The sequence below is a fragment of the Megalobrama amblycephala genome, linkage group LG18 (genome assembly GCF_018812025.1).
Source record: "Megalobrama amblycephala isolate DHTTF-2021 linkage group LG18, ASM1881202v1, whole genome shotgun sequence".
Lineage (NCBI taxonomy): Eukaryota > Metazoa > Chordata > Actinopteri > Cypriniformes > Xenocyprididae > Megalobrama > Megalobrama amblycephala.
In genome coordinates this window covers 26115521-26140451 of record NC_063061.1, presented here as the reverse complement: position 1 = coordinate 26140451, position 24931 = coordinate 26115521, and the positions used below count along the sequence as shown (strand labels likewise).

At 40.4% G+C, this 24931-nt stretch overlaps 2 protein-coding genes across 2 annotated transcripts; both read left to right on the top strand.

Annotated features, from left to right (window-relative positions):
• Positions 1–661: 661 nt before the first annotated feature.
• Positions 662–7847, top strand: LOC125252142 (vitronectin-like). Its single transcript, XM_048165210.1, has 9 exons — positions 662–820; positions 893–1012; positions 2982–3206; positions 3286–3425; positions 5698–5854; positions 6190–6339; positions 6414–6645; positions 6727–6884; positions 7444–7847. Exons 1-9 carry the CDS (start codon positions 766–768, stop codon positions 7563–7565), a joined length of 1359 nt encoding a protein of 452 aa, XP_048021167.1. The 5' UTR covers positions 662–765; the 3' UTR covers positions 7566–7847.
• Positions 7848–9481: 1634 nt separating this feature from the next.
• On the top strand, positions 9482–11141 carry LOC125252144 (vitronectin-like). The gene is made up of 4 exons (XM_048165212.1): positions 9482–9633; positions 9708–9939; positions 10021–10178; positions 10738–11141. The coding sequence occupies exons 1-4, from the start codon at positions 9618–9620 to the stop codon at positions 10857–10859; spliced, it is 528 nt and encodes a 175-aa protein (XP_048021169.1). The 5' UTR covers positions 9482–9617; the 3' UTR covers positions 10860–11141.
• The last annotated feature ends 13790 nt before the right edge of the window (positions 11142–24931 follow it).

Genomic DNA, 24931 nt, shown 5'->3' with positions numbered 1-24931 from the left:
CAGAACGTCAGAATGTCAATATCTGCACAGTAATGCAGCGCAAGCCCAGTAAAAAATTTAGAAATTAAAAAAAGAAACAATATTTCAACAACAGAAATTATTGTGATACTAATTTAGAGATACTACATTTACAGCAGATAGTCAAGATTAGTTAGCAAATATTATAGTTCTTATTCCTACAATTATTTCAGCACCTTGGTCAGCTCACCTGTCATATGAATCAGAACAGCCTTTTTCACCTTTTGATGCAAATATTTCTGTAGTGGGGTTGAAGAGCTTCCTCCAACAGGGCCTATAGCTTACGGCTCTTCTAAACAGTATAAAGTGGTAATAATCTTTAATTTTTCTCTTTAGAAGGTTAAAAACTGAACATCAGCCATTTCAATACAAACAGGCAGTTTAGCTGCTCAGACAGTGAAATCAATAGTAGCCAGCTCAATAGTAGTTCCATACTATATTTAGGCCATTGAAACAGTCCCGCTTATTACTGTCCTATTAGCCTTATACATTTCAGACCACATTTGGTTGCAGTTTGTTAAACTCTCTTAACTTTAAATAAGCTTATAGGCTTTTATCATAACATGCAGGCCTACATGTAACAAAACAACTTTGTAGTAATCATTGATTCTTTCAGACAAACATGGGGGTGGGTGACTTTTGGAACCATCGATCGGCACAGATGTCTGAACTGTCCTCTGTCGTTCTTTCACACTGGTGTTTCTAGAGCAGTTTAGTCACTAACTGTTGACAGATGTGGCATTAAAAATGAAATTTTTGATTTTATTATCCCTTGTTTTGGTGACTTGTTTCGCTGCGGAGGGTAAGTGCCCCACAAACTGCTTTGTTATTATTAGACTGCTGAAAAATTCACATTTTATTGCATTTTCCACAGAAACATGCATGGGACGCTGTCAGAGTGGCTTTGATCCTACAAAGAAATGCCAGTGTGATAGAATGTGCAAGTACTATGGAAGCTGTTGTGAGGATTTTGACAGCACTTGTCGGAAAAAAGGTAAGAACTTATTGCACATTCAAATAGTAATTAATGTCAAAGTTTTATTGATGTATTTTAATACACACTACGGTTCAAATGTTTGAAGTCTGTAAGATGTTTTTGAAAGTAGTCTCTCATGCTCATTAAGGCTGCATTTATTTGATTAAAAATATCACTCACATGATCCTTCAGAAATAATTTAAAAAAATGTTCAGAAGCTTCAGAAACAGTTGTGCTGCTTAATATTTTTGTGGAAACTGACACTTTTTTTCAGGATTCTTTGAGAATAGAAAGTTTAAAAGAACAACATTTATTTGTAAAATTGTAACATTGTAAAAGTCTTTGTCACTTTAGATCATTTTAATATATCCCTTCTGAATAAAAGGAAAAATCTTGCTGACACCAAACTTTTGAATATTAGTGTACATTTGTATATATTTGAATGTACTGAATGTTCTATTTAGCTTGTTATAGCTGAAGTGCATTTTATCTAGTTTTTCATTTCCTAGTTTATTATGTAGAGACAACTATAAGTACACCGTTAATGGGATGATTTCCCTGAAAAGTGTAAACACTGTGTTGCTACATTGCTCTGTTTGTTTGAGCAGCTTGAGCAGTCCTACACAGCAACACTGGCTCATCCAGTAGTGTGAGATTGGGGAGGGGCTTTCTGTTTTGCCTGCCCAATGGCAGATAAGGGGGTGTTTGAGAAACATGTTTACAAAAAGGTTTTGCAATAACTATGTGCACTTTTGGCCCTTTGTGGACTTAGAAAATAAACTTTTAAAACACACTTTTTTCAGTCCCAGTTGTAATTTAATTTGTCTACAAATGAGTATAAACATACATTGTCTTGCTAAATCTAATTCTATTACTCTTTTATGTATCCTAAATACACACAGTTAAATAGCATTTTCAAACTTACATAATAACTATAAAATAACTATATATTTTCAAACATAACTATAAAAACTCAAAACATAAGATATACAACATAGACAACAATAAAATAAAAGTAGAAAGAAAAAATTCAATAATACACATTTAACCCCATCTCTGATTAAAAATATTGGCTTGAAGAGACCTGAAGTTTCACCTGCATTTGTTCATTCAAATGTTTCAAACATTTTACAAATTTACAGCTTGATTGGAAATAATGCTCAATAAAATAAAATATGCTGTTGACAGGTGATATTTACTGTAATTCCTTGATTTTGCTTTGTTTTGTACACACATCACATGTCTCTTATCTCAAACTTGCACTTCACTGATACTAATTATGCTCTTGGTAAACAACTACACTAAACTTTGATCAGACTTTATTACTCACAAAATTGTTTGTTGTGGAAGAAATTGTGACTGTGGTACACTGAAAATTGTTAATAATATACTTTATGCTAATATTGGAATGCTTAAGTATGTCTTTGACTGGATCATAATAAGGGTAAAACATCAATGTAAGGTAGTAACAAAATTAATGATGATAACATGTGTCCAAGCACTTTTAAGACTCCAAGACCCATGTTTTATTGTGCTCTTCACTATAATAAAAAGTAAAAAAAAAAAATCTAAAATCTGTTACTTTTCATTAAAATCAACCCCTGGAGCATACACACTTAGAAACTTGGGTTCTATAAAACCCTAGGGTTCTTGAAGAACTCTTTTCTAAAGGTTCTATAAGGAGAAATGTTGCATAATGATTGCGTAATACTTTCAAGTTTAACAGGTTATTTCAAATTTTTTCTAGTGATAAAGTATATTTATGAGCTGTTTAATTCATAGAATTTAATGAAGATTAAAAAATGAATTTAAAAAAGTAATTAATTAAAATTAAATCCATAAAATGACCTTTTCAGGAGTGTATAAAGTTCTGGAAATTCTGTTTGGTGAATAAATACACATTTCACTTTTAATATCTTATCAATGAAAAGAGAAGCAAACATTGTGAAAATGCGGTACTAATTGAATATTTTAAATTGTTCCTCAGTTGCCCGAGGTGACATGTTTGAGGTGCCTGAGGAGGATCTGACCTCTTCAGTGACACCAACAGAAGAATCAAATGTGACAGTCACCACCTCTCTGCCCCTTACCACCATAAATCCCACTCCTGTGTCTCCTACACTTCCACCCGATCCAGAAGCCGTCACCTGTAGCGGCCGTACCTTTGACGCCTTCATGCAATTGAAGAATGGCTCAATCTATGCATTCAGAGGTGAGTTTAGAGGTTGAATGCAATCACTATGGCTTTTTACACTATGGCCTACACAACCCTGTATTAATTTGTGTTTCAGGAGACTATTTCTTTGAGTTAGATGACAGATCTGTCATGCCTGGGTATCCCAAACTCATCAAGGATGTGTGGGGGATCTCCGGCCCTATTGATGCTGCTTTCACACGCATCAACTGCCAGGGAAAAACGTACATATTTAAGGTCTGTTTATTGATTTTATTTATTATTAAAGAGGACCTATAATGCTTTTTTGACATTTGACCAATCACAACACAGTGATCCAGCCGACCAATCAGAACACATTGTGCTTTTCAAAAGGAGGGGCTTCATAGAGACAGGAACTAAACAGAGAGACTGGGAAGAGTGCTGCAATAAAATAAAATGTTAAAAATAATGTTTTTTTTTGTTTGTTTGTTTTTCAACATTCAAGCATGAAAACTTATTCCAGCAAAATAAATTTGTTTATTTAACAAAATAAAGACTATGTAAAAGGGCAAAATATGTCCTCCTTAAGGGTTCAGTGACTTGACTCTTTTTTTTTAAATCCAAATCTATTATTTTATTCAAAAATATTTTAAAATAATGCAATTCATACATATAGTAGAACGACTTAGACCCCATCTACAACCTCATTAATTTTTTTAACTAAAAGTCATTTACTAAAGATTTTTTGGGGTATAATGTCAATTATGTGGTGCAACCAATATACAGGGGAACCTATTATGAGGTGGATTCGACTTTGCAAAAAAATCTAAACTTTTATATTTAACTTAATGATATTTGTAAAAATACCTTGAAAATAATTACGTTTACTAGTGTATTCAAGGTGTTTTTGCTTTTTACTTGATCGGCACATGGTATGTGTTACGTAATGTGGTAGTAGTAAATTGCACGATGAGGAAGAATACAAAGTAAACGGAAGAAATACACAGTTACATTAACGAGATCACACAAAGACTGAGGGAAAATAAAAGGTATAAATGCACAGGGACTAACTAGATAACTAATAAGATGACAGGTGAACTAAATGACTAATCAATTAGAAGGGAGAAAACTAGGTCATAGGACAAACCAAAAACACAATGAAGGAGGGAGACACTGACTAGACATGTAACATTTTGCCCCCTCCCAAGAAAGCACGTTCTCGCGCCGTAGGAGAGTCCAACTGAGAAGGGTTCTGGAGGAGGACGTGGAGCAAAAAAAATAAAAAATAAAATAATAAAAGAGAACATAAAACTGTCCATGGAGGTGTGCAAGGTGGGAGGAGCCAGAGAGGAGCCAGGAGCAGGGGAAGCCAGGTGGTGGTCCAGAGACCAACCAGGATGAGGCCCCAGGTTAGAGTCGAAGGTGGGAGGAGCCTTGGTGGAGTCGACTTGGTGGAAGATGACACCCTGGGGAAGACCAACAAAGATGCAGCCAAAGATGGAGACCCAGATGGAGCCGATGAATCTACATGCAGCCGATGGTGGAGCCCATGGCGGAGCAGACGGTGAACGGACTGAGGTGGAGCTGGGGGGGAAGGCGGAGCCAGACGGAGCCGTAGGTGTAGGCAGGTTGACGACTGACCAAGGCAGAGCCGGATAGACGAGGGAGCCTGGAGAAGTCAGTCCTGGCTCATCCGTCGCGGCTGGCTGACCTCCTTTGTCTGCGGTGGGCATGTGTGTCTCAGTTGCGTCGTTCGCTGGTGGTGGCTGGCTGGTCTCTGGCGGCGCTGGTGTCAGAGCGGAGCTGGTGAGTTCATCCTCGGCAGAGCAGATGGTGAACGGTGACACGTTGCTCATCAACACCCACTCGGCGAACTTGGTGAAAGATCCCAGAGGACCCACACCGGACAGGAGAGCCTTTGTGCGCTTGTTCAAACTGGCCAGGTAGAATGCACACAGCGAACGATCAGGAAAGTTTGTAAGGCTCACCACATAGAGAAATGCACAGGTGTGGGCCTCAAAGCTTTTCTGCTCCTGCTCCAGGCATAGCAGTAGTAGAGCAAGTCCATGCTGTCTTCGGTATTGGTCTGATGTTCTGTTATGTAATGTGGTAGAAGTAAATCGCACGACAAAGAAGAATACCAAGAGATAGGCTTTAATAGCAAAAAACATAGGAACAGGAGAAATACACAGTTACATTAAGGAGATTGGACAAAGACTGAGGGAAAACACAAGGTATAAATACACAGGGACTAACTAGATAACTAATGAGACTACAGATGAACTACATGACTAATCAAACAGAAGGGAGAAAACCTGATCATAGGACTAAACCAAAAACACAGTGAAGGAAGGAGACACAGACTAGACATGTAACAGTATGACATTTTAGAATAAATAACCCCCCCCCCTGGCAAATTTGTTTTTAATCAATATTTATTTATCACTGACACTCATATGTGTCATTGACCAAGAAGATATTTTGACAGAAACTAGAATTTAGAGCAAAATGTCAAAGGTTATGTCACTTCATACTTAATGAATCACAGGGCAACAAGTACTGGCGTTTTGATGGTGAAGTCTTGGATGAAGATTATCCAAGAGACATATCTGTGGGCTTTGAGAAGATTCCAGATGACATTGATGCTGCATTTGCAATCCCAGCTCCAGGCCATCATGGGAGGGAAAAAGTGTATTTTTTTAAAGGTATGCAAAAGTCAAATAAATGTCATAATAGACTGCTTTGGGGATGATGTATTTTTTTCTAGGCCAAAACCTGGAAATTAGTTAGCATTTAAGCACTTCCAGTTCCACCCTCCTTAAGTCAACAGGTTTTTTGAATGGGTTTATGGTTAAATACCAGAAATAAGGTTTGTGGTTTACACAAGCAAGAATCCTATGGGTTTTTGTCGAGGGAACCAGGGTGATTCTGACTTACGGGTTGGCCTTCAAAAATATGTCATCAGTGCAGCACTGAAATATGGTTATGCACCTCATACATTGAATTTATTTAATATTTAATGTTTTCGTTTGTCCCACAGGGGACCAGTACTACCAATATGAGTTCAAACACCAGCCTTCCCATGAAGAATGTGACCGCATTACCAAGTCTGCACCCTCTGTTGCCTTCACACGTTATACAAACCTGTACTGTGACTTGGATAGCTTGTTTGCTATGCTCTTTCAAAACAGTAAGTTTTCATGCATATCTTGTTAAGCAGAGGGTTCAATAAATGGTTTGCTGAAATGTTCCCTGTCATCCCAGTTCAAGGGCATCACAAAGGGCCACGCTTCATTTCCAAAGACTGGGTTGGTATCAAACCTCCCATAGATGCTGCAATGGTTGGCCGACTGTATGTAAACCCTGGTCCCTCACCATCTCCAGCCAGCAGCCTGAGCAGAGGCCGACCTGGAAGGAGAAAGAAGACCTGGGGTCGAGGAGCCAGAGTGAGCCGCTCGCTGTTTTGGGAAGACTTTGGATTGGACTACGAGGAAAGGTTTGTTAATTATTGAGGTTTGCTGAGGGTATTTTTATACAGTAGATGTATAGATTATATGTATCTATATGCATTATATAGGTATTATGGAGCAGAGAAGCGTGGAAAAAATCAGAAAAAAGGCCGTGGAAGACGTCCATCTTTCTTTGACGTGAGCTATGACCCGACAGACTACATAGATGTGGAGGTCGTTCAAGAGAAGGCCACGCCTGTGCAGAACGTCTACTTTTTTAAGAAAGGTACTTCAGGTCATGACAATATTCTGTTCATTCTGTTAGGATGAATCTAAAACATATTTATGCTAAATTTTCCTTTTAAGTTGAACTTTGGAGATGGGAAAAATTTAGGTTTGCATCATAAAAACATCTTAATTATAAAAGTAAAGGGCAATTTTATGTTTCAATCACAAATGGCAGTAGAGAAGTTACATGCACTAAAGTTTAAAATCAGTAAGTGCTTTTAAAGAAATTAACAAATTAACACTTTTATTCAGGAAGGATGCAACAAACTGAATAAAAGCGACTTTAAATACATTTATAATGTTACAAAAGATTTCTATTTCATGTAAGAGCTGTTCTTTTGAACATCAAAGAATGAACAGACTATTAATCAAAGAATCCTGAAAAACATTTATCACTGTTTCCACAAAAGTCTGACGCATCACAACTTCTTTCAAAAACATTAAAACAATCTTATTAACTCAAAAAATGGTAGTGTACATGTTTTAATGGTAATAAAACATATTGTATTTATATATTTTCCAACATTTGTATTAATATTGTGGCATTGCTCCTCTAGATAAATACTACAGGGTGGACCTGCAGACCAAACGGATTGACTACGTAAACCCTCCTTACCCAAGATCCATTGGCAAATATTGGTTGGGATGTAAAGAAAAGGACATGTCAGAAAAAAGATAAGAAACAAGTTTTCCATATTTGCGTTAATCATAAAGATTTTAACGTTATTGCTTAATTAGAAGCCATTTGTGAGGATTAATTAGTACTATCAATATTATAGTTCGCTAAGTATTCCTGATGTGTTACATCACAGTTATATCTGACATTTGCATGCATTGGGATAAAGCTTCTGATAAACTTATTTCTATGATTCAGTATTATATGATATTGAATGAACCTATGAACTATTCTTGTTATAAGTATAAAAATGCTGAATAATAATAAACTGTCTGTTCAGTGCAACCAGTATTGTCGTATTTTTTTACATTTGTCATGTTTTAATATGTGCCTTGTCATCAGTGGGCTTAAATCCTTTAAGATCTTGAATGTATTTTTTATTCATTTATTAAATAATTTAAAGTTGCTAAAGAGGATCTTTTCGGCGACTAAGAAACCAAAGACTGTTAGTGAGTTTTTTTAAATGAGCGCATGCGTAAGAACAACCCCTCTCCTTCACAGCTCATTTCAAGGGAACGCCTCCCAAAACTCATGCACGAGTATTGGAACACGAGTGTTTACCACCGGCATTCGCTGTGTCGTGTTAGTGGATTCATTATGTCGGACTCACCACAGGTAACTCATAATCTGCAGTTGTTACTCCTGTCTCCTGACAAAAACATTGCATGCGGCGCCTGTGGAGTGTGGAAAGTTACTGGAGCGCGCAGCCGCGCACGTCTCGCACAAGGAACGTCATGGCAGTGATTGACAAGCCAGAGGGCCAATCTGCGCACGTCTGTCACAAGGAACGTAAGGGCAGTGATTGACAAGCCAGAGGGCCAATCGTTTACGCGATTGGCTGATGTTTTTAAGGCCCTACCTCGTGCACAGATGATGTATATTAATATTATTCCTTTCAGTGCACCTAATAAATAGTCTTTTATCAGTTAGTAAAGACAGTTTCAAGTAATATTGCAAAAATGTATAAAACAAAACATCCTCTTTAGCACCTTTAACTTGTTTACTGAGATACTTAAAGTCAATTTTTGGTTTATGTTGACATTATTTACTTTCTTATTGCATGTAACTGGTCCTATTGTGCAGGATTCATCAGGGCAGCAGAACATGATTTCACCAAGCACAACATGTTCCTAAATCAACATCTTTGTTGATCCTGGAACAAAATTCCAAGCAACCAATCAGATTTGAGGGACAAGTTTACAGTTTATGACAAGTTAGGCTTAAAACCAGGGTTAGGTGCTTCTACATCAGTGTTATTCACCTATCACTTCCCTCTGGTTTTAGGGATAACTTATGGGTAGGGTTAGGTTTAGGGGTAAGGATATGGTTAATATTAAATTTTTGAACAGGAATGTTGTTCCAGTATCAACAAAATACGCTGACCCAGGAACATGTCTAACTCTGCAAAATCAGGACAGTGCACAAAAAAACAAACAAACAAAAAAAGACAAAACTATCTGTCCTATTTTGAATCTGCTCTCTTACTGTTGAAGCTCAGCAGGACTGGATTCCCAGCATGTTTGTTGAGTCACAGCCCCTCTTGAGTTCTCTGCCCAGGGGTCTCAAAACTCTTGGAAGCATTTAGCATAACATATAATTCAGATCCCTTTGGCGTATCAAGCAACTTTGGCAAACAATTTATATTACACAATACAATGTATCTGAAAGGTTAAGGGTTTTAGAGATATCTCTTTTTTTAATGTATATTATTTACATGCATGAGCTTGCAATAAGGCTATTTATAATTATGTAGCATTTGATGTTTCATTTACAATAAATTAATAAGTTATTGATTTTGAAGATGCATCAGATAATCTAATGTACTGTATGAAACAAGTTTATAGAGGTGTGAACTGCATATAATCAGAAATAAATTAAATAAATGCAAATGATTGATTATGGTCAATTTATTATATTAAAAAGGGTCTTTTCATGAGTAAGTAAACTTTTTTAAAAACTATGCCATAGTGTGCTTTTTTTCACAAAGGTGAACTGCAGAGAGTTGCCTTCACACGTTATACAAACCTGTACTGTGACTTGGATAGCTTGTTTGCTATGCTCTTTCAAAACAGTAAGTTTTCATGCATATCTTGTTAAGCAGAGGGTTCAATAAATGGTTTGCTGAAATGTTCCCTGTCATCCCAGTTCAAGGGCATCACAAAGGGCCACGCTTCATTTCCAAAGACTGGGTTGGTATCAAACCTCCCATAGATGCTGCAATGGTTGGCCGACTGTATGTAAACCCTGGTCCCTCACCATCTCCAGCCAGCAGCCTGAGCAGAGGCCGACCTGGAAGGAGAAAGAAGACCTGGGGTCGAGGAGCCAGAGTGAGCCGCTCGCTGTTTTGGGAAGACTTTGGATTGGACTACGAGGAAAGGTTTGTTAATTATTGAGGTTTGCTGAGGGTATTTTTATACAGTAGATGTATAGATTATATGTATCTATATGCATTATATAGGTATTATGGAGCAGAGAAGCGTGGAAAAAATCAGAAAAAAGGCCGTGGAAGACGTCCATCTTTCTTTGACGTGAGCTATGACCCGACAGACTACATAGATGTGGAGGTCGTTCAAGAGAAGGCCACGCCTGTGCAGAACGTCTACTTTTTTAAGAAAGGTACTTCAGGTCATGACAATATTCTGTTCATTCTGTTAGGATGAATCTAAAACATATTTATGCTAAATTTTCCTTTTAAGTTGAACTTTGGAGATGGGAAAAATTTAGGTTTGCATCATAAAAACATCTTAATTATAAAAGTAAAGGGCAATTTTATGTTTCAATCACAAATGGCAGTAGAGAAGTTACATGCACTAAAGTTTAAAATCAGTAAGTGCTTTTAAAGAAATTAACAAATTAACACTTTTATTCAGGAAGGATGCAACAAACTGAATAAAAGCGACTTTAAATACATTTATAATGTTACAAAAGATTTCTATTTCATGTAAGAGCTGTTCTTTTGAACATCAAAGAATGAACAGACTATTAATCAAAGAATCCTGAAAAACATTTATCACTGTTTCCACAAAAGTCTGACGCATCACAACTTCTTTCAAAAACATTAAAACAATCTTATTAACTCAAAAAATGGTAGTGTACATGTTTTAATGGTAATAAAACATATTGTATTTATATATTTTCCAACATTTGTATTAATATTGTGGCATTGCTCCTCTAGATAAATACTACAGGGTGGACCTGCAGACCAAACGGATTGACTACGTAAACCCTCCTTACCCAAGATCCATTGGCAAATATTGGTTGGGATGTAAAGAAAAGGACATGTCAGAAAAAAGATAAGAAACAAGTTTTCCATATTTGCGTTAATCATAAAGATTTTAACGTTATTGCTTAATTAGAAGCCATTTGTGAGGATTAATTAGTACTATCAATATTATAGTTCGCTAAGTATTCCTGATGTGTTACATCACAGTTATATCTGACATTTGCATGCATTGGGATAAAGCTTCTGATAAACTTATTTCTATGATTCAGTATTATATGATATTGAATGAACCTATGAACTATTCTTGTTATAAGTATAAAAATGCTGAATAATAATAAACTGTCTGTTCAGTGCAACCAGTATTGTCGTATTTTTTTACATTTGTCATGTTTTAATATGTGCCTTGTCATCAGTGGGCTTAAATCCTTTAAGATCTTGAATGTATTTTTTATTCATTTATTAAATAATTTAAAGTTGCTAAAGAGGATCTTTTCGGCGACTAAGAAACCAAAGACTGTTAGTGAGTTTTTTTAAATGAGCGCATGCGTAAGAACAACCCCTCTCCTTCACAGCTCATTTCAAGGGAACGCCTCCCAAAACTCATGCACGAGTATTGGAACACGAGTGTTTACCACCGGCATTCGCTGTGTCGTGTTAGTGGATTCATTATGTCGGACTCACCACAGGTAACTCATAATCTGCAGTTGTTACTCCTGTCTCCTGACAAAAACATTGCATGCGGCGCCTGTGGAGTGTGGAAAGTTACTGGAGCGCGCAGCCGCGCACGTCTCGCACAAGGAACGTCATGGCAGTGATTGACAAGCCAGAGGGCCAATCTGCGCACGTCTGTCACAAGGAACGTAAGGGCAGTGATTGACAAGCCAGAGGGCCAATCGTTTACGCGATTGGCTGATGTTTTTAAGGCCCTACCTCGTGCACAGATGATGTATATTAATATTATTCCTTTCAGTGCACCTAATAAATAGTCTTTTATCAGTTAGTAAAGACAGTTTCAAGTAATATTGCAAAAATGTATAAAACAAAACATCCTCTTTAGCACCTTTAACTTGTTTACTGAGATACTTAAAGTCAATTTTTGGTTTATGTTGACATTATTTACTTTCTTATTGCATGTAACTGGTCCTATTGTGCAGGATTCATCAGGGCAGCAGAACATGATTTCACCAAGCACAACATGTTCCTAAATCAACATCTTTGTTGATCCTGGAACAAAATTCCAAGCAACCAATCAGATTTGAGGGACAAGTTTACAGTTTATGACAAGTTAGGCTTAAAACCAGGGTTAGGTGCTTCTACATCAGTGTTATTCACCTATCACTTCCCTCTGGTTTTAGGGATAACTTATGGGTAGGGTTAGGTTTAGGGGTAAGGATATGGTTAATATTAAATTTTTGAACAGGAATGTTGTTCCAGTATCAACAAAATACGCTGACCCAGGAACATGTCTAACTCTGCAAAATCACGACAGTGCACAAAAAAAACAAACAAACAAAAAAAGACAAAACTATCTGTCCTATTTTGAATCTGCTCTCTTACTGTTGAAGCTCAGCAGGACTGGATTCCCAGCATGTTTGTTGAGTCACAGCCCCTCTTGAGTTCTCTGCCCAGGGGTCTCAAAACTCTTGGAAGCATTTAGCATAACATATAATTCAGATCCCTTTGGCGTATCAAGCAACTTTGGCAAACAATTTATATTACACAATACAATGTATCTGAAAGGTTAAGGGTTTTAGAGATATCTCTTTTTTTAATGTATATTATTTACATGCATGAGCTTGCAATAAGGCTATTTATAATTATGTAGCATTTGATGTTTCATTTACAATAAATTAATAAGTTATTGATTTTGAAGATGCATCAGATAATCTAATGTACTGTATGAAACAAGTTTATAGAGGTGTGAACTGCATATAATCAGAAATAAATTAAATAAATGCAAATGATTGATTATGGTCAATTTATTATATTAAAAAGGGTCTTTTCATGAGTAAGTAAACTTTTTTAAAAACTATGCCATAGTGTGCTTTTTTTCACAAAGGTGAACTGCAGAGAGCAGCAGATGTATACAAACAGCCTTTAGGATCAGTGATGAAGAGTACAGCCCTCAAATATTCACCAGAAATTGTTGATACGAGGAGAAGAATATAATATCAACACAATAGCTTCATTTGAAGTGTTCCTTAATATCAGTTCCTGGAGTGTTGCTTAAAAATACAAACTCAATTTAAAAAAAAAATAAAAATAAAAAAAATAACACGGTGAACTGCAAACTGTCTAACAGGGCTCTGGTGAAAAACTTCATTGGCAAAATTGAATTCTCTTGTATTTACTTGGATTTTCTGTGACGCAGATGACCATATATGGTTAAAAGAAAGAGCAGGTAACACCCCCTACCCCCAACTACAGGCAGAATATGTTATTTAGCATTATTATTATTTTTATGTCAGTCAACATTAGAAATTCATATGTAGGCTGACGCATGGGGATGCATTGATTTTCAGGATGAAACTGATGTCTGCCGCCCTCATGTGGCTGTGAGAAAAAAACACAACTACTTCCCACGAGCCACTTAAGATGAATGATATAATAATCTAATATCCTATGAACTAAAAAAAAGAGAGAATAAGCAACAGAGAAATTCAAACCTGGAATATGATCAGGCTATGAGAAACATTACATTTTAATTATCTGTCAAAACCCTAATGAGTCTGTTTGTGTTCATCACTTGTGAAGTTGTCTCAAGAGCAATATCTCACTAACTGTAAGGTTTTGAGGGAAAAAAAATCACACACTTTCTTTAGTAGTGTTTTATGTTGGTTTCAAACACTAAAACACAAAAGTATGATTTTTCTGAATTCTTCAAACTAAAATCCCAAATATGATCATATTTTTGTAACAGCTTTTGGGAATGCATTCAAATGTGTCAACTTTGTATTTAGACAAATCATCCACACATACATCCTATATGCTCTTTCAGGTCTAACTCCATCTCTTCATTTATATGCGACACAGTGGTAATCATGCATCTGTCCCAATGTTTTTGGAGTGTGTTGCAGCCATCAAAATCAAAATTTGTTTATATTTACAAAATACAATTAAGTTGGTAAGTGAAAACTTTGGAAATCTTCTCTTTGTAAAAAAAATTGTAACGTAATCTAACACATTACTTTCCATAAAAAGTAGCGCAATAAGTAAAGTTGTTATGTAATGCATTATATTTAAAAGTACATTTAACTTTCCCCAACAGTGCACATAGCTCAATACTATACAGCTCCGTCTCTGTGAGTGAAACACTCATTTGTGCCACTAGAGGATGCACTTATCATCCTCTTCATTGCTCAACTGCTTTAATATTTCAGTTGCTTTTTCTACATTTGTTTCATTTCAATAAAGAGTTTTGGATTGTTTTGAAAACCAGTCTGTCCAGTGAGTGTGTTTCCCTGACAAGACCAGACCGAAGACAGTATCTGGCAACATGAGCACATCACAATGCGATATGTTTCAGGAATTTGTGGATTTACTTTGCCATTCTCTTTCCAACTTAGCCGCTGCCACACCAGTCACTTTTCGGTAAGCCTGCTGGGGATACTTCCATTGGTGATCAGCTTTATCACTTAAAGCAAGGAAAAATGACAGTCAATAACTATGCCCTCAAGTTTCACACTCTAGCAGCAGTAAGCGGCTAGAATGAAAGCTCTCTCACCAACACTTTCAGACAAGGATTATCTCCCCAACTCCGGCTGCATCTCGCTGCATACAGTGATTCCATCGACCTCGAGAAGTTCATCCAGCTAGCTACCCGAGTAGCCCATCGTATGCAGGGTTGTGTGGAGACCTCCCAGAGCCAGCCTAGCACCTCCTCCTCTTGTCAACCAGAGCAAGCTAGCTCTCCAGAACCTGCAAATAGAATCAACACATTTGTCTTTGGCAGAACGTAGGAGACGGCTGACCCAGGGGTTATGTTTATAATGCAGTGCATGAGGGCATGTGATTCTCGAGTGCCCCATCCGACCACCTTAACCCTCAGGGGTCTGAGGATTTTTGGGGCCCTGGAGAAGTTTTGACATGCCCTAACATTTGTGCTTTTTTCAGTTGTTCATAAACATATTAATGGAAAAAGTGTCATTACACTGTATTCAGCACAAACTAGGCTACAATAATATGTGAGGAACATGTATGTACATGTTTGTGTTTTTAAAAGAATAACGTTTATGCGTGGTTATTGAAAAAACAAAAAAACTTAAGTCACTGAAATAAAGCCAAAAAATATATATTAAATCTGTGTTCACAAGACTTCTGGGTACTGGAGGTTGTAGACTAGAGTTTTTGCTTCAAAATGAGGTAAAAATTATGCTGCCTGCTTGTTTATATAAAACAATAGAGAGATTTAAATTTTCTAAAACATCCTTGGTCAAGAAACAGCATGCGTGGAGGTGTGAATCATCATGAATAATGGGTGATTCTCACCTGAGAAGACAAAAGAATCTCATAAATATAAATAATGACCAGCATAAATAATGAGCTCTTTCAGTCAGGTAGGCTGTGAAAAAACCCTTTGTGATCATGTCTCAAGCTCATCATGGTGTAAATCAAACATACATAAAAAACAGCGATACTGTGAAATATTATTACAATTTAAAATAATGGTATTCTATTATATACTTTAAAATATAATGCATTTCTGTGATGCAAAGTGTCTGAACAATTATGTTACCTCTATGGCATTTCATATAGGCTTTTAGCTTAAAAGCATGCACATTTGGAGAAATATTGATGGATTCTCATATGTTTGTCAATTTTCTATACAGAGGAGTAATATTTATTCAGTATTTATTGTCATCACTGTGAACGCTGGATACTGTGTTTTCAATTCATACTTGTAGCCGGAGGGCGCTCTGTACATTTTTAGTCCACAAATTCTTCTAAAGAAGAACAGGAACCAGGAACTAATGGCATGTCTTCTAGAGGTCACTAACCATGTCTTTAACATCCAGATAAACACTTTTCAAGACAATAAATAAACGATTGAGACAATGCATACAAGTATTGCCTCAGAATTTGCCTCTGAATAGCGCTCGCTCCATGGGCGTGGCCGCATTAGCGGATAATAAGCTGAATCACGGACTTCTGACATGGCTCTCTTTTCATACAGATTACATAAACACAGAATTTTTGTTTTCGATTTGACTTACACAATTTAAAACCTGGCATTTCAATGTCTTTTTAGACATAAGTCTATTTTTTTGTGATTAGTATTCACTAAGTTACACTTCATTTTCTGAGAACTATCAGATTGGACTTCGTTCAGCGGGAGACGAGAGATCAAGCATCATGTTAGTTTTCTTTATTTTGCAAAAACAACATTTTGTTTTTACTCTGAGTGTACACAAATAAAAGAAGATATTCCACAGATTAAAATGGTGTATAGCTCTTAATTGTATGTGAAACATTGACAGAGTATTTTGAGTCTCTTTCACACTGGTAAGAAAAAAAACGCGGTGGTATCGCCGGCGTGACCGCCGACCCGAGGGAGTTAACCTTTGGTTAGTGTTGTTTAAGTGGTGTTAGTTCATCACCTCTTACTACCAAAGTATTCATTACTGTCTATGATATATCCTTTTCAGTCACCGCACTCATCGTCTCTGGGTCAGCCAGGAACTTTATATCCAGTGACCTCAGCCATCAGCTTCATCTCCAGAAGAACCCATATTAAAGACATTACAAACCCCAATCCATAACTGGAAAGCCCCTGAATCATGCCAACATCTGGTATAGAGTGGGTCCACTTCAGTTACGTATTAGAGTCCTTCATCAAGAAGAGATTCATTTACTGGTTCTGGAGAACTCCACCACTGGTATCATCCCAGGGTGACCATGGCAAATAAAACATCAACCAGAGCTCTCTTGGGAAACCGGAGAGATAAAGAAATGGAACAATCTTTGTTACCCCTTCTGTTTCTCTAAGTTACCACTCCAATTCAAGAAGGTACTTCGATCAGTAGCTGCCTGCTCCACTTCCATTGAAAGCCCCGTTCATCAGCGGTCCGTTAATGTCCCTGATTGTTACTACCAGTTCCAAGATATCTTCTGACCCAAATGAGCTTCCCAGCTACCACCCCACCAGCCATGGGACTGCACGATTGATCTCCTTCCAGCTGAACCAGTACCCAGAGGCAAGATTTATCCTTGCCCTGCATTGACTATCATGCCCTCAACAAAATCACTATAAAATTCCAGTACCCCCTTCCTCATGTCCGGGCGGCATTAGAGAACCTCAGAGGAGCCAAGATCTTCACTAAGTTGGACCTCCGCAGTGTGTACAACCTCATCCAGATATGCGAGGGGGACGAATAGAAGACGGCTTTTGTGGCCCCTACTGGCCACTTTGAATACTGCATTATGTTGTATGGGCTAGTAAACTCTCCCTCCATATTCCAGGATTTCATGCATGAGGTCCTCCGGGAGTTTCTTCAATGCTTTTTCCTGGTTTACATAGATGACATCTCGATATAGTCCCAGAGCCTGGCCGAACATCGCCAACATGTGGAGGTGTTTCAGAGACTTTGGTATTTCAACCTGTTCCTTAAGCCTAAGAAGTGGTAGTTCCACCAGTCCGAGATCCAGTTCCTTGGATACATCATCAACAATAATGGTATCTCTTTGGACAAGAGGATGGTGGAAGCTATCCACAACTGGCTCATTCCCAAAACTGTCAAGGAACTTCAGAGATTTCAAGGATTCGCCCACTCCATTCTTAACTACAGTTCCATTACCTGTCCTCTGACCTCCCTGCTCCGTGGTAAGCCCAAGTCTCTATTCTGGTCCCAAGAAGCAGAGGCTGCATTCAACTCTCTGAAGCAAGCTTTTTGCAATACACTGCTCCTAACACATCCTGATTCAAACAAGCCTTTCATCGTGGAGGTTGATGCCTCAACAACTGGAGTAGGAGCGGTGCTTTCACAGCAGCACGGGACTCCTCCCAGACACTATTCATGTGCTTTCTTCTCCCGTAAGATTAACCCGGCGGAGAGAAATTACGTCATCGGTTACTGAGAGCTGCTAGCCATTAAATTGGCCTAGAAGAATGGAGGCACTGGCTTGAGGGAGCTCGCCATCATCACTATTTTTCACAAGATTTGATTTCAAGATTGCATACCATCTAGGTTCCAAAAGCTGCAAAGCCAAAGCACTGTGTCGCATTCACACCTCTGATGAGTCTCCAGAACAACCTTAACAGATCCTTGATCTGAAATTGTTTGTGAACCCCATCCAGTGAATCCCCGAGGAAAATCAAGCCAGTGCCCCAGAGAATACTCTGCCGGGTTGTCCTCCTGACCGGCAATATGTACCGAGAACTCAACAAACCAAACTCATTCATACTGCTCACTCCTCTGTTGGTACTGGTCACCCAGGGGACAATCAAACCCTCTCATTACTTCAAGAGCGTTTCTGGTGGCCCAGCATGGAATGAGATGTTAGAAGGTTCATGAGTGGATGTACTGACTGCGCCATTTCCAAATCTCCTCGCCATCTTCCATTGGGCAAGCTCCTTCCTCTACCCATTCCCAATTGCCCCGGTCACATCTATGGGTGGATTTTATCACTGATGTTCCAACCTCTCAAGGAAATACCTGCATACTGGTAATTGTGGACCGATTCTCCAAGTCATGCCGCCTCATTCCTCTCAAAGGACTACCAAAAGCTATGGAAAGTGCCACACTCCTTTTTAACCATGTTTATAGATACTTTGGGATACCCAAGGACATTGTGTCGGATATCTCCAGGGCATGGAGAGCATTCATGTGACTGTAAATCTGTCATCTAGATACCACCTTCAGACTAACGGGCAGACAGAACGAAAGGTGAAGGAAATCTGTCATTTCTTCTGAACCTTCTGCCATAACGACCAGAACTCCTGGAGCCAGTATCTCGCCTGTCACGGAATCACCAGGCTCCACCCTCACCCAGTCACATCACTCACCATCACCTGAATTCTAATCATCACCAGCTGTTATCAATCACTTCAGCACCAGTTTAAAGGACTTGCCACACACACACACACTTTGTCTGGTCTCGTCTATGCCTCGGACTATATCCGTTTGAATTATTACTTACCTGAAGCTTACTTACCATTTTGTTCCTCTCCTCATCCCCGTTTCCAGTCTCCAGTTCCTTGTCTCCCTCCAGTCTCCTTGTGATCGTCCTGTAAAAGAAAAGGAAAGTTATTTCTGTACCTCACAGTGACTGTTCAAAGGTGTGTGTGGCTATTTACTATTCTTCATTCAACACTATTCTCTTTACTGCCCAACTGCTTTAATATACACTGCTCAAAAAAATGAAAGGAACACTTTTTAATCAGAGAATAGCATCAAGTCAGTTAAACTCCTGGGATATTGATCTGGTCAGTTAAGTAGCAGAGGGGGTTGTTAATCAGTTTCAGCTGCTTTGGTGTTAATGAAATTAACAACAGGTTCACTAGATGGGCAACAATGAAACAACCACCAAAACAGGAATGGTTTTACAGGTGGAGGCCACTGAAATTTTTTTCCCTACTCATCTTTTTTGACTGTTTTTCACTAGTTTTGCATTTGGCTAGGGCCAGTGGCACTGCTGGTAGCATAAGGTGATACCTGACCCTTACAGAGGTTGCACAGGCAATCCAACTCCTCCAGGATGACACATCAATACATGTCACTCCCAGCACAGTCTCAAGAGCATGGAGGAGATTTCAGGAGACAGGCAGTTACTCTAGGAGAGCTGGATAGGGCTGTAGAAGGTCCTTAACCCATCAGCAGGACCAGTATCTGCTCCTTTGTGCAATGAGGAACAGGATGAGCACTGCCAGAGCCATACAAAATGACCTCCAGCAGGCCACTGGTATGAATGTCTCTGATCACACAATCAGAAACAAACTTCATGAGGGTGGCCTGAGGGCCCAACGTCCTCTAGTGGGCCCTGTGCTCACTGCCTGGCACCGTGGAGCTCGATTGGGTAATCCACATTACCCAGTCCATATCAGTATAGATATCCAGCATGATATTTTTACCCATTGAGATCTTATGTGTTTTCAAAGTGTTCCTTTGATTTTTTTGAGCAGTATATATTTCAGTTGCTTTTCCTACATTTGTTTCAATAAAGCGTTTCGGATTGTTTTGAAAACGCACCAGTCTGTGTGTGTGTTTCCCTGAAAATAATATACTTACGTGCGAAATAAATGTAATGTTTTTAGACACTTGATTGCATATTATTTAAGTTTTTTACAATTTAAATGTATATTAAATGCAATTAGTTGACCTTAAGGGTGCTTTTGACCCACTTAAAGAAGACTTACAATTTTATTTGTAATTTCATAATTACTTCTATTGTCTTTAAAACAGGGTTACTGCTGAATGTACTGACAACCATTTATGGTAAACTAAAATAGACTTTAATGTAATTGGGTAACACTTTATTTTAGTGTCCTTGTTACACATGTTACATGTAGTTACTATAGTAATAACTATAAATTATAACTAACTACATGCAACTAACCCTAAACTAAACCCTAACCCTATAGTAAGTACATCATTGTTATTACTCAGTAAAATGTATAATTACACTGTAAAGGATATCTTAATATAAAGTGTTACCATATTGTAATGTATTTAAATATATTTTGAATACAAAAAAATGCATTTGTGTAAGACAAATATCCTTATTTAAAACTTTATAAATTAAAATAACAAGTTTCCAGTGCAACAGCCATACGCATTCAACGTTGTTACAACACAGATGGGTTGGGGACACAGGAAGTACAGTAAATGGTGTTTATTGAACAACCAGTTGATGCAACAGTGAAGCAGGTGAGTATAAGGTGAATCTTCAGCTGAATTGAGTATAATAGAGGAACGATTCTGTCCTTTTTGTTGCAGAGACTGTGAACTGGCAGATGGCTGGTAACGTGGAGCACAGATGTCGCTGGAGAACACACAAAGACGAAGGACACAGAGGGAGAACTGGAAACACGCTGGAGACAGGTAAGTAGTCAACTGGAGTCCTTAAGGTGAGCATGAAGGTAAGACTTGATGCTAACGAGACCGGACAATGAGAGTATGTGTGTGTGAGTCCTTTATACTGCTGCTGATGACGGTGATGATGAGGTGCCAAACGTGTCGAGCAGGTTGGGGTCGAGTATGTCGTTTCTAGGTACCCATGAATGTTCCTCGGGACCGTAGCACCTCCCAGTCCACAAGGTATTCCAGGAGACCACCACAACGCCGGGAGTCCAAGATGTCATGAACTTGGTAGGCGGCACCGTCTTCTAGGATGAGAGGAAGGGGGGGTTCCACGGCTGCGCCAGGCTCTGTGGAGACAGAAAAAGAAGGGTGGTGAGGTTTCAAGAGTGAGACATGGAAAGTGGGATGAATCCTGTACTGAGGTGGTAACTGAAGTTGATAGGTGACTGGATTGATTTGCCTCAAGATGGTAAAGGGGCCAATGAATCTTGGACTTAACTTTCGGCATGGCAGACGCAGTCTGATGTCCCTGGTAGACAGCCAGACCTTCTGTCCTGGCTGGTAGTTGGGAGCGTTGGAACAACGAAGGTCTGCTGTCATTCTGCATCTGCGCAGGGCCCGTTGAAGTTGGTGGTATGCAGAGTCCCAGACCCTCTCACTCTCTCGGAACCAGTGGTCGACTGATGGTATATCTGATGATTCCCCTGGCCAGGGGAACAGTGGGGGTTGGTAACCGAGTACGCACTGGAAGGGAGTGAGACCAGTGGTGGATTGCTGCAGGGAATTCTGTGCATACTCGGCCCAACCCAGAAACTGGTTCCAAGAGTCCTGGTGGCCATGATAGAAGGTACGAAGGAAGCGACCGATCTCCTGGATCTTCCGCTCCGTCTGCCCGTTCGACTGCGGATGGTATCCAGATGAGAGGCTTACGGTCACACCTAGGAGAGGGAGAGAAGGCTTTCCATACCCTGGAGATGAATTGGGGCCCTCTATCCGACACAATGTCCTCAGGGATCCCGTAGTATCTGAAGATATGGTTGAACATGCGTTCAGCGGTCTCAATGGCTGTGGGCAGTCCCTTAAAAGGAATCAAACGAACAGATTTAGAGAATCTGTCAATAATCACCAAGATACAGGTACAGTCATTGGAAGCAGGTAGGTCTGTGATAAAGTCTACTCCTAGGTGTGACCAGGGTCTGTTGGGAACGGGCAGATGATGGAGTTTACCGGAGGGAAGATGACGAGGGCTCTTGGAGATGGCGCATTCCTTACATCTCTGCACGTACCTTCTGACGTCTGCTGCCATGTTTGGCCACCAGAAGAGCTCTTTCAGCAGCGAGAGGGTTTCAGTGACCCCAGGGTGGCCAGTGCCCAGTGACGTGTGGGAGGTGTGGATGAGGGGATGTCCGGGTGATGTACTGCAAACCGGGTGGGCAACCCGGCGGAGTGTTGGTGGAAGCATTGGAGGACTTACTATGAGCTTCTCAGGTGGGATGGGTTCATGTTCTTCGGTGTTCTCTTCAGGACTGTAGAGACGAGATAAGGTCAGGACAATAGGATATGGTGAAATTGAACCGAGTGAAGAAAAGCGCCCACTGCGCTTGTCGTGGGTTAAGCCTCTTTGCGTCTCTGAGATACTCAAGGTTCTTGTGATCCGTCAACACCAGGAACGGATGTTGTGCACCCTCCAGCCAATGCCTCCACTCTTCCAGGGCCAACTTGATGGCGAGAAGTTCCCTGTTGCCGATGTCCTAATTAACCTCCGCCGGGGTGAGTTTGCGGGAGAGGAAGGCACATGGATGGAGTCTACTTGGATTCGCCTGCTGCTGAGACAATACCGCTCCCACTCCAGTGGTTGAGGCGTCAACCTCCACGACGAAAGGTCTGTCTGGGTCAGGGTGAACTAGGAGGGGAGCGGTGATGAAGGCTTCCTTCAGGGTGTTGAAAGTGTGGGTGGCTGCTGGAGTCCAGGACAGAGACTTGTGCTTGTTGCGTTTGCGCTTGTGCTTGTGCTTGTTGCGAGACTTGTGCTAGTAGGTTTTTTAAGTGGACTGGAGATGATGCTGTAGTTCTGTATGAAGCGGCAGTAGAAATTGGCAAATCCTAGGAAACGTTGGAGTTCTTTTATGGTGGAAGGTGTAGGCCAGTTCTTGATGGCATCCACTTTCCCCTCGTAGGCTTTTTAAGTGGACTGGAGATGATGCTGTAGTTCTGTATGAAGCGGCAGTAGAAATTGGCAAATCCTAGGAAACGTTGGAGTTCTTTTATGGTGGAAGGTGTTGGCCAGTTCTTGATGGCATCCACTTTCCCCTCGTCCATCCGGATGCCACTGCTGTCGATGTTATATCCAAGGAACTGCACTGAGGGTTGGTGGAAGGAACAATTCTCTGCTTTGAGGAACAGGTGGAATTCCCTCAGGCATTGCAGGACCTCCGCAACATGGTGACGATGTTCGGCCATGCACCGGGAGTATATCAGGATGTCATCTATATATACCAGTACGAACTTGTGAAGGAACTCCCGGAGCACCTCATGGATGAAATCCTGGAATACGGAGGGGGCGTTGACAAGTCCATACAGATGAGATATTCGTAGTGGCCAGTAGGGGTCACGAAGGCTGTCTTCCACTCATCCCCCTCACGTTTCCAGATGAGGTTGTATGCGCTGCGGAGGTCCAACTTGGAGAAGACAGTGGCACCACGGAGATGTTCTAGGGCAGCTGGGACGAGAGGAAGTGGATAACGGAACTCGACGGTGATTTTGTTGAGTGCCCGGTAATCGATGCAAGGCCGCAAGCCTCTGTCCTTTTTAGCCACAAAGAAGAAACTCGAAGCAGCAGGGGAAGTAGACGGGTGGATGTAACCTTGCTCCAAAGCCTCCTTGATGTATTCCTCCATGGCCGTCTCCTCCGGTAATGACAGAGGATAGATCTTCCCACAGTGCACTGACTCACCCGGAAGCAGATCGATGGCACAGTCCCATGGCCGGTGTGGAGGCAGCTTGGAGGCTCTCTTTGGGCAGAAGACATCGCTGAAGGGGGCGTAACAAGGAGGGATATCCACAGAGCGTTTCTCGACGGGACTCTCAATGGAGGTGGCACAGACAGACAGATGTTTGGAACGTGGAGATGATGGCAGGGGTAATGTCGAGAAACAGCTCGGGATGCAGTTGTCGCCCCACTTCAGGATCTCGCCGGTTCTCCAGGAAATGACAGGGTTGTGCTGCTCCAACCATGGGCGCCCTAATATCACGTCAGCGGTGGATTCCTCCAGAACCAGCAGATGTAGTTGTTCGAGGTGCAACACTCCAACTTGCAGTAGAATGGGTCCAACACTGTGATTTACTTGTCTTCAGCTGAGAGGTCTTCCCGTTATTGAGTGGATCTGGTAGGTGGACAGCATATTTGCAGTCTTGAGCTTGAGCTGGTGGCAGAGGGCGCCAGAGATGAAATTGCTGGCTGACCCAGAGTCGAGGAGGGCATTGACTGGAATAGAAACATCAGCAGCAGTAAGGTTTACACTAATGGTGAGTGGCTTCATTGTATTCATAGGAGGAAGGATGGCACTCACCATGGGACGAGGAGGACGAATGGGGCATGCGGAGAGTGCATCCCCCAGAGATCCGCAATATAGGCACAATTTTAGGGTCAGCCACCTCTTCCGCTCAGTAGGTGTCAGCCGAGTGTTCTCCAGTTGCATGGGTTCGTTGGCTGGTTCTGGAGGGCTGACGGATTCTGATCGGCGGAGGGAGATGTGAAATAGTGGCTGGCCCTGGTGCTCACGACTGCATACGATTGGCGAAGCGTATGGAGAGTTGAATGAAGCGTTCAAGCCCGATGGAGTCCTCGTATGCAGCGAGATGCAACCGCACTGGTAAGTAGTGACTGTTCGTTCCATCCACTGGCAGCTGCAAGAGTCCTGAACTGAAGAGCATATTCATTCACAGTCATAGAACCCTGTTTTAAATGATACAATTGCTCACCAAATGAAGAATCCCATGCTGGTTTTCCGAAAACCTCTTTGAAATGGGCGATGAAACTGGTGAGTGACTGGGTGATAGTGTTCTTTTGTGACCAAAGAGTTTCTGCCCAAGCCGACCAGAGAAGGGCGCCGGTTTAGCCATGGGACTGG

What these genes read in the sequence shown, in the direction of transcription:
- LOC125252144 (XM_048165212.1), top strand. An exon ending in GGATTGGACTACGAGGAAAG is followed by an intron (nt 9,940 to 10,020) that starts GTTTGTTAATTA and finishes TGCATTATATAG; the next exon opens with GTATTATGGAGCAGAGAAGC. An exon ending in CGTCTACTTTTTTAAGAAAG is followed by an intron (nt 10,179 to 10,737) that starts GTACTTCAGGTC and finishes TTGCTCCTCTAG; the next exon opens with ATAAATACTACAGGGTGGAC.
- LOC125252142 (XM_048165210.1), top strand. Translation starts at nt 766, where the DNA reads ATGAAATTTTTGATTTTATTATCCCTTGTTTTGGTGACTTGTTTCGCT. An exon ending in CAGCACTTGTCGGAAAAAAG is followed by an intron (nt 1,013 to 2,981) that starts GTAAGAACTTAT and finishes ATTGTTCCTCAG; the next exon opens with TTGCCCGAGGTGACATGTTT. An exon ending in GAAAAACGTACATATTTAAG is followed by an intron (nt 3,426 to 5,697) that starts GTCTGTTTATTG and finishes AATGAATCACAG; the next exon opens with GGCAACAAGTACTGGCGTTT.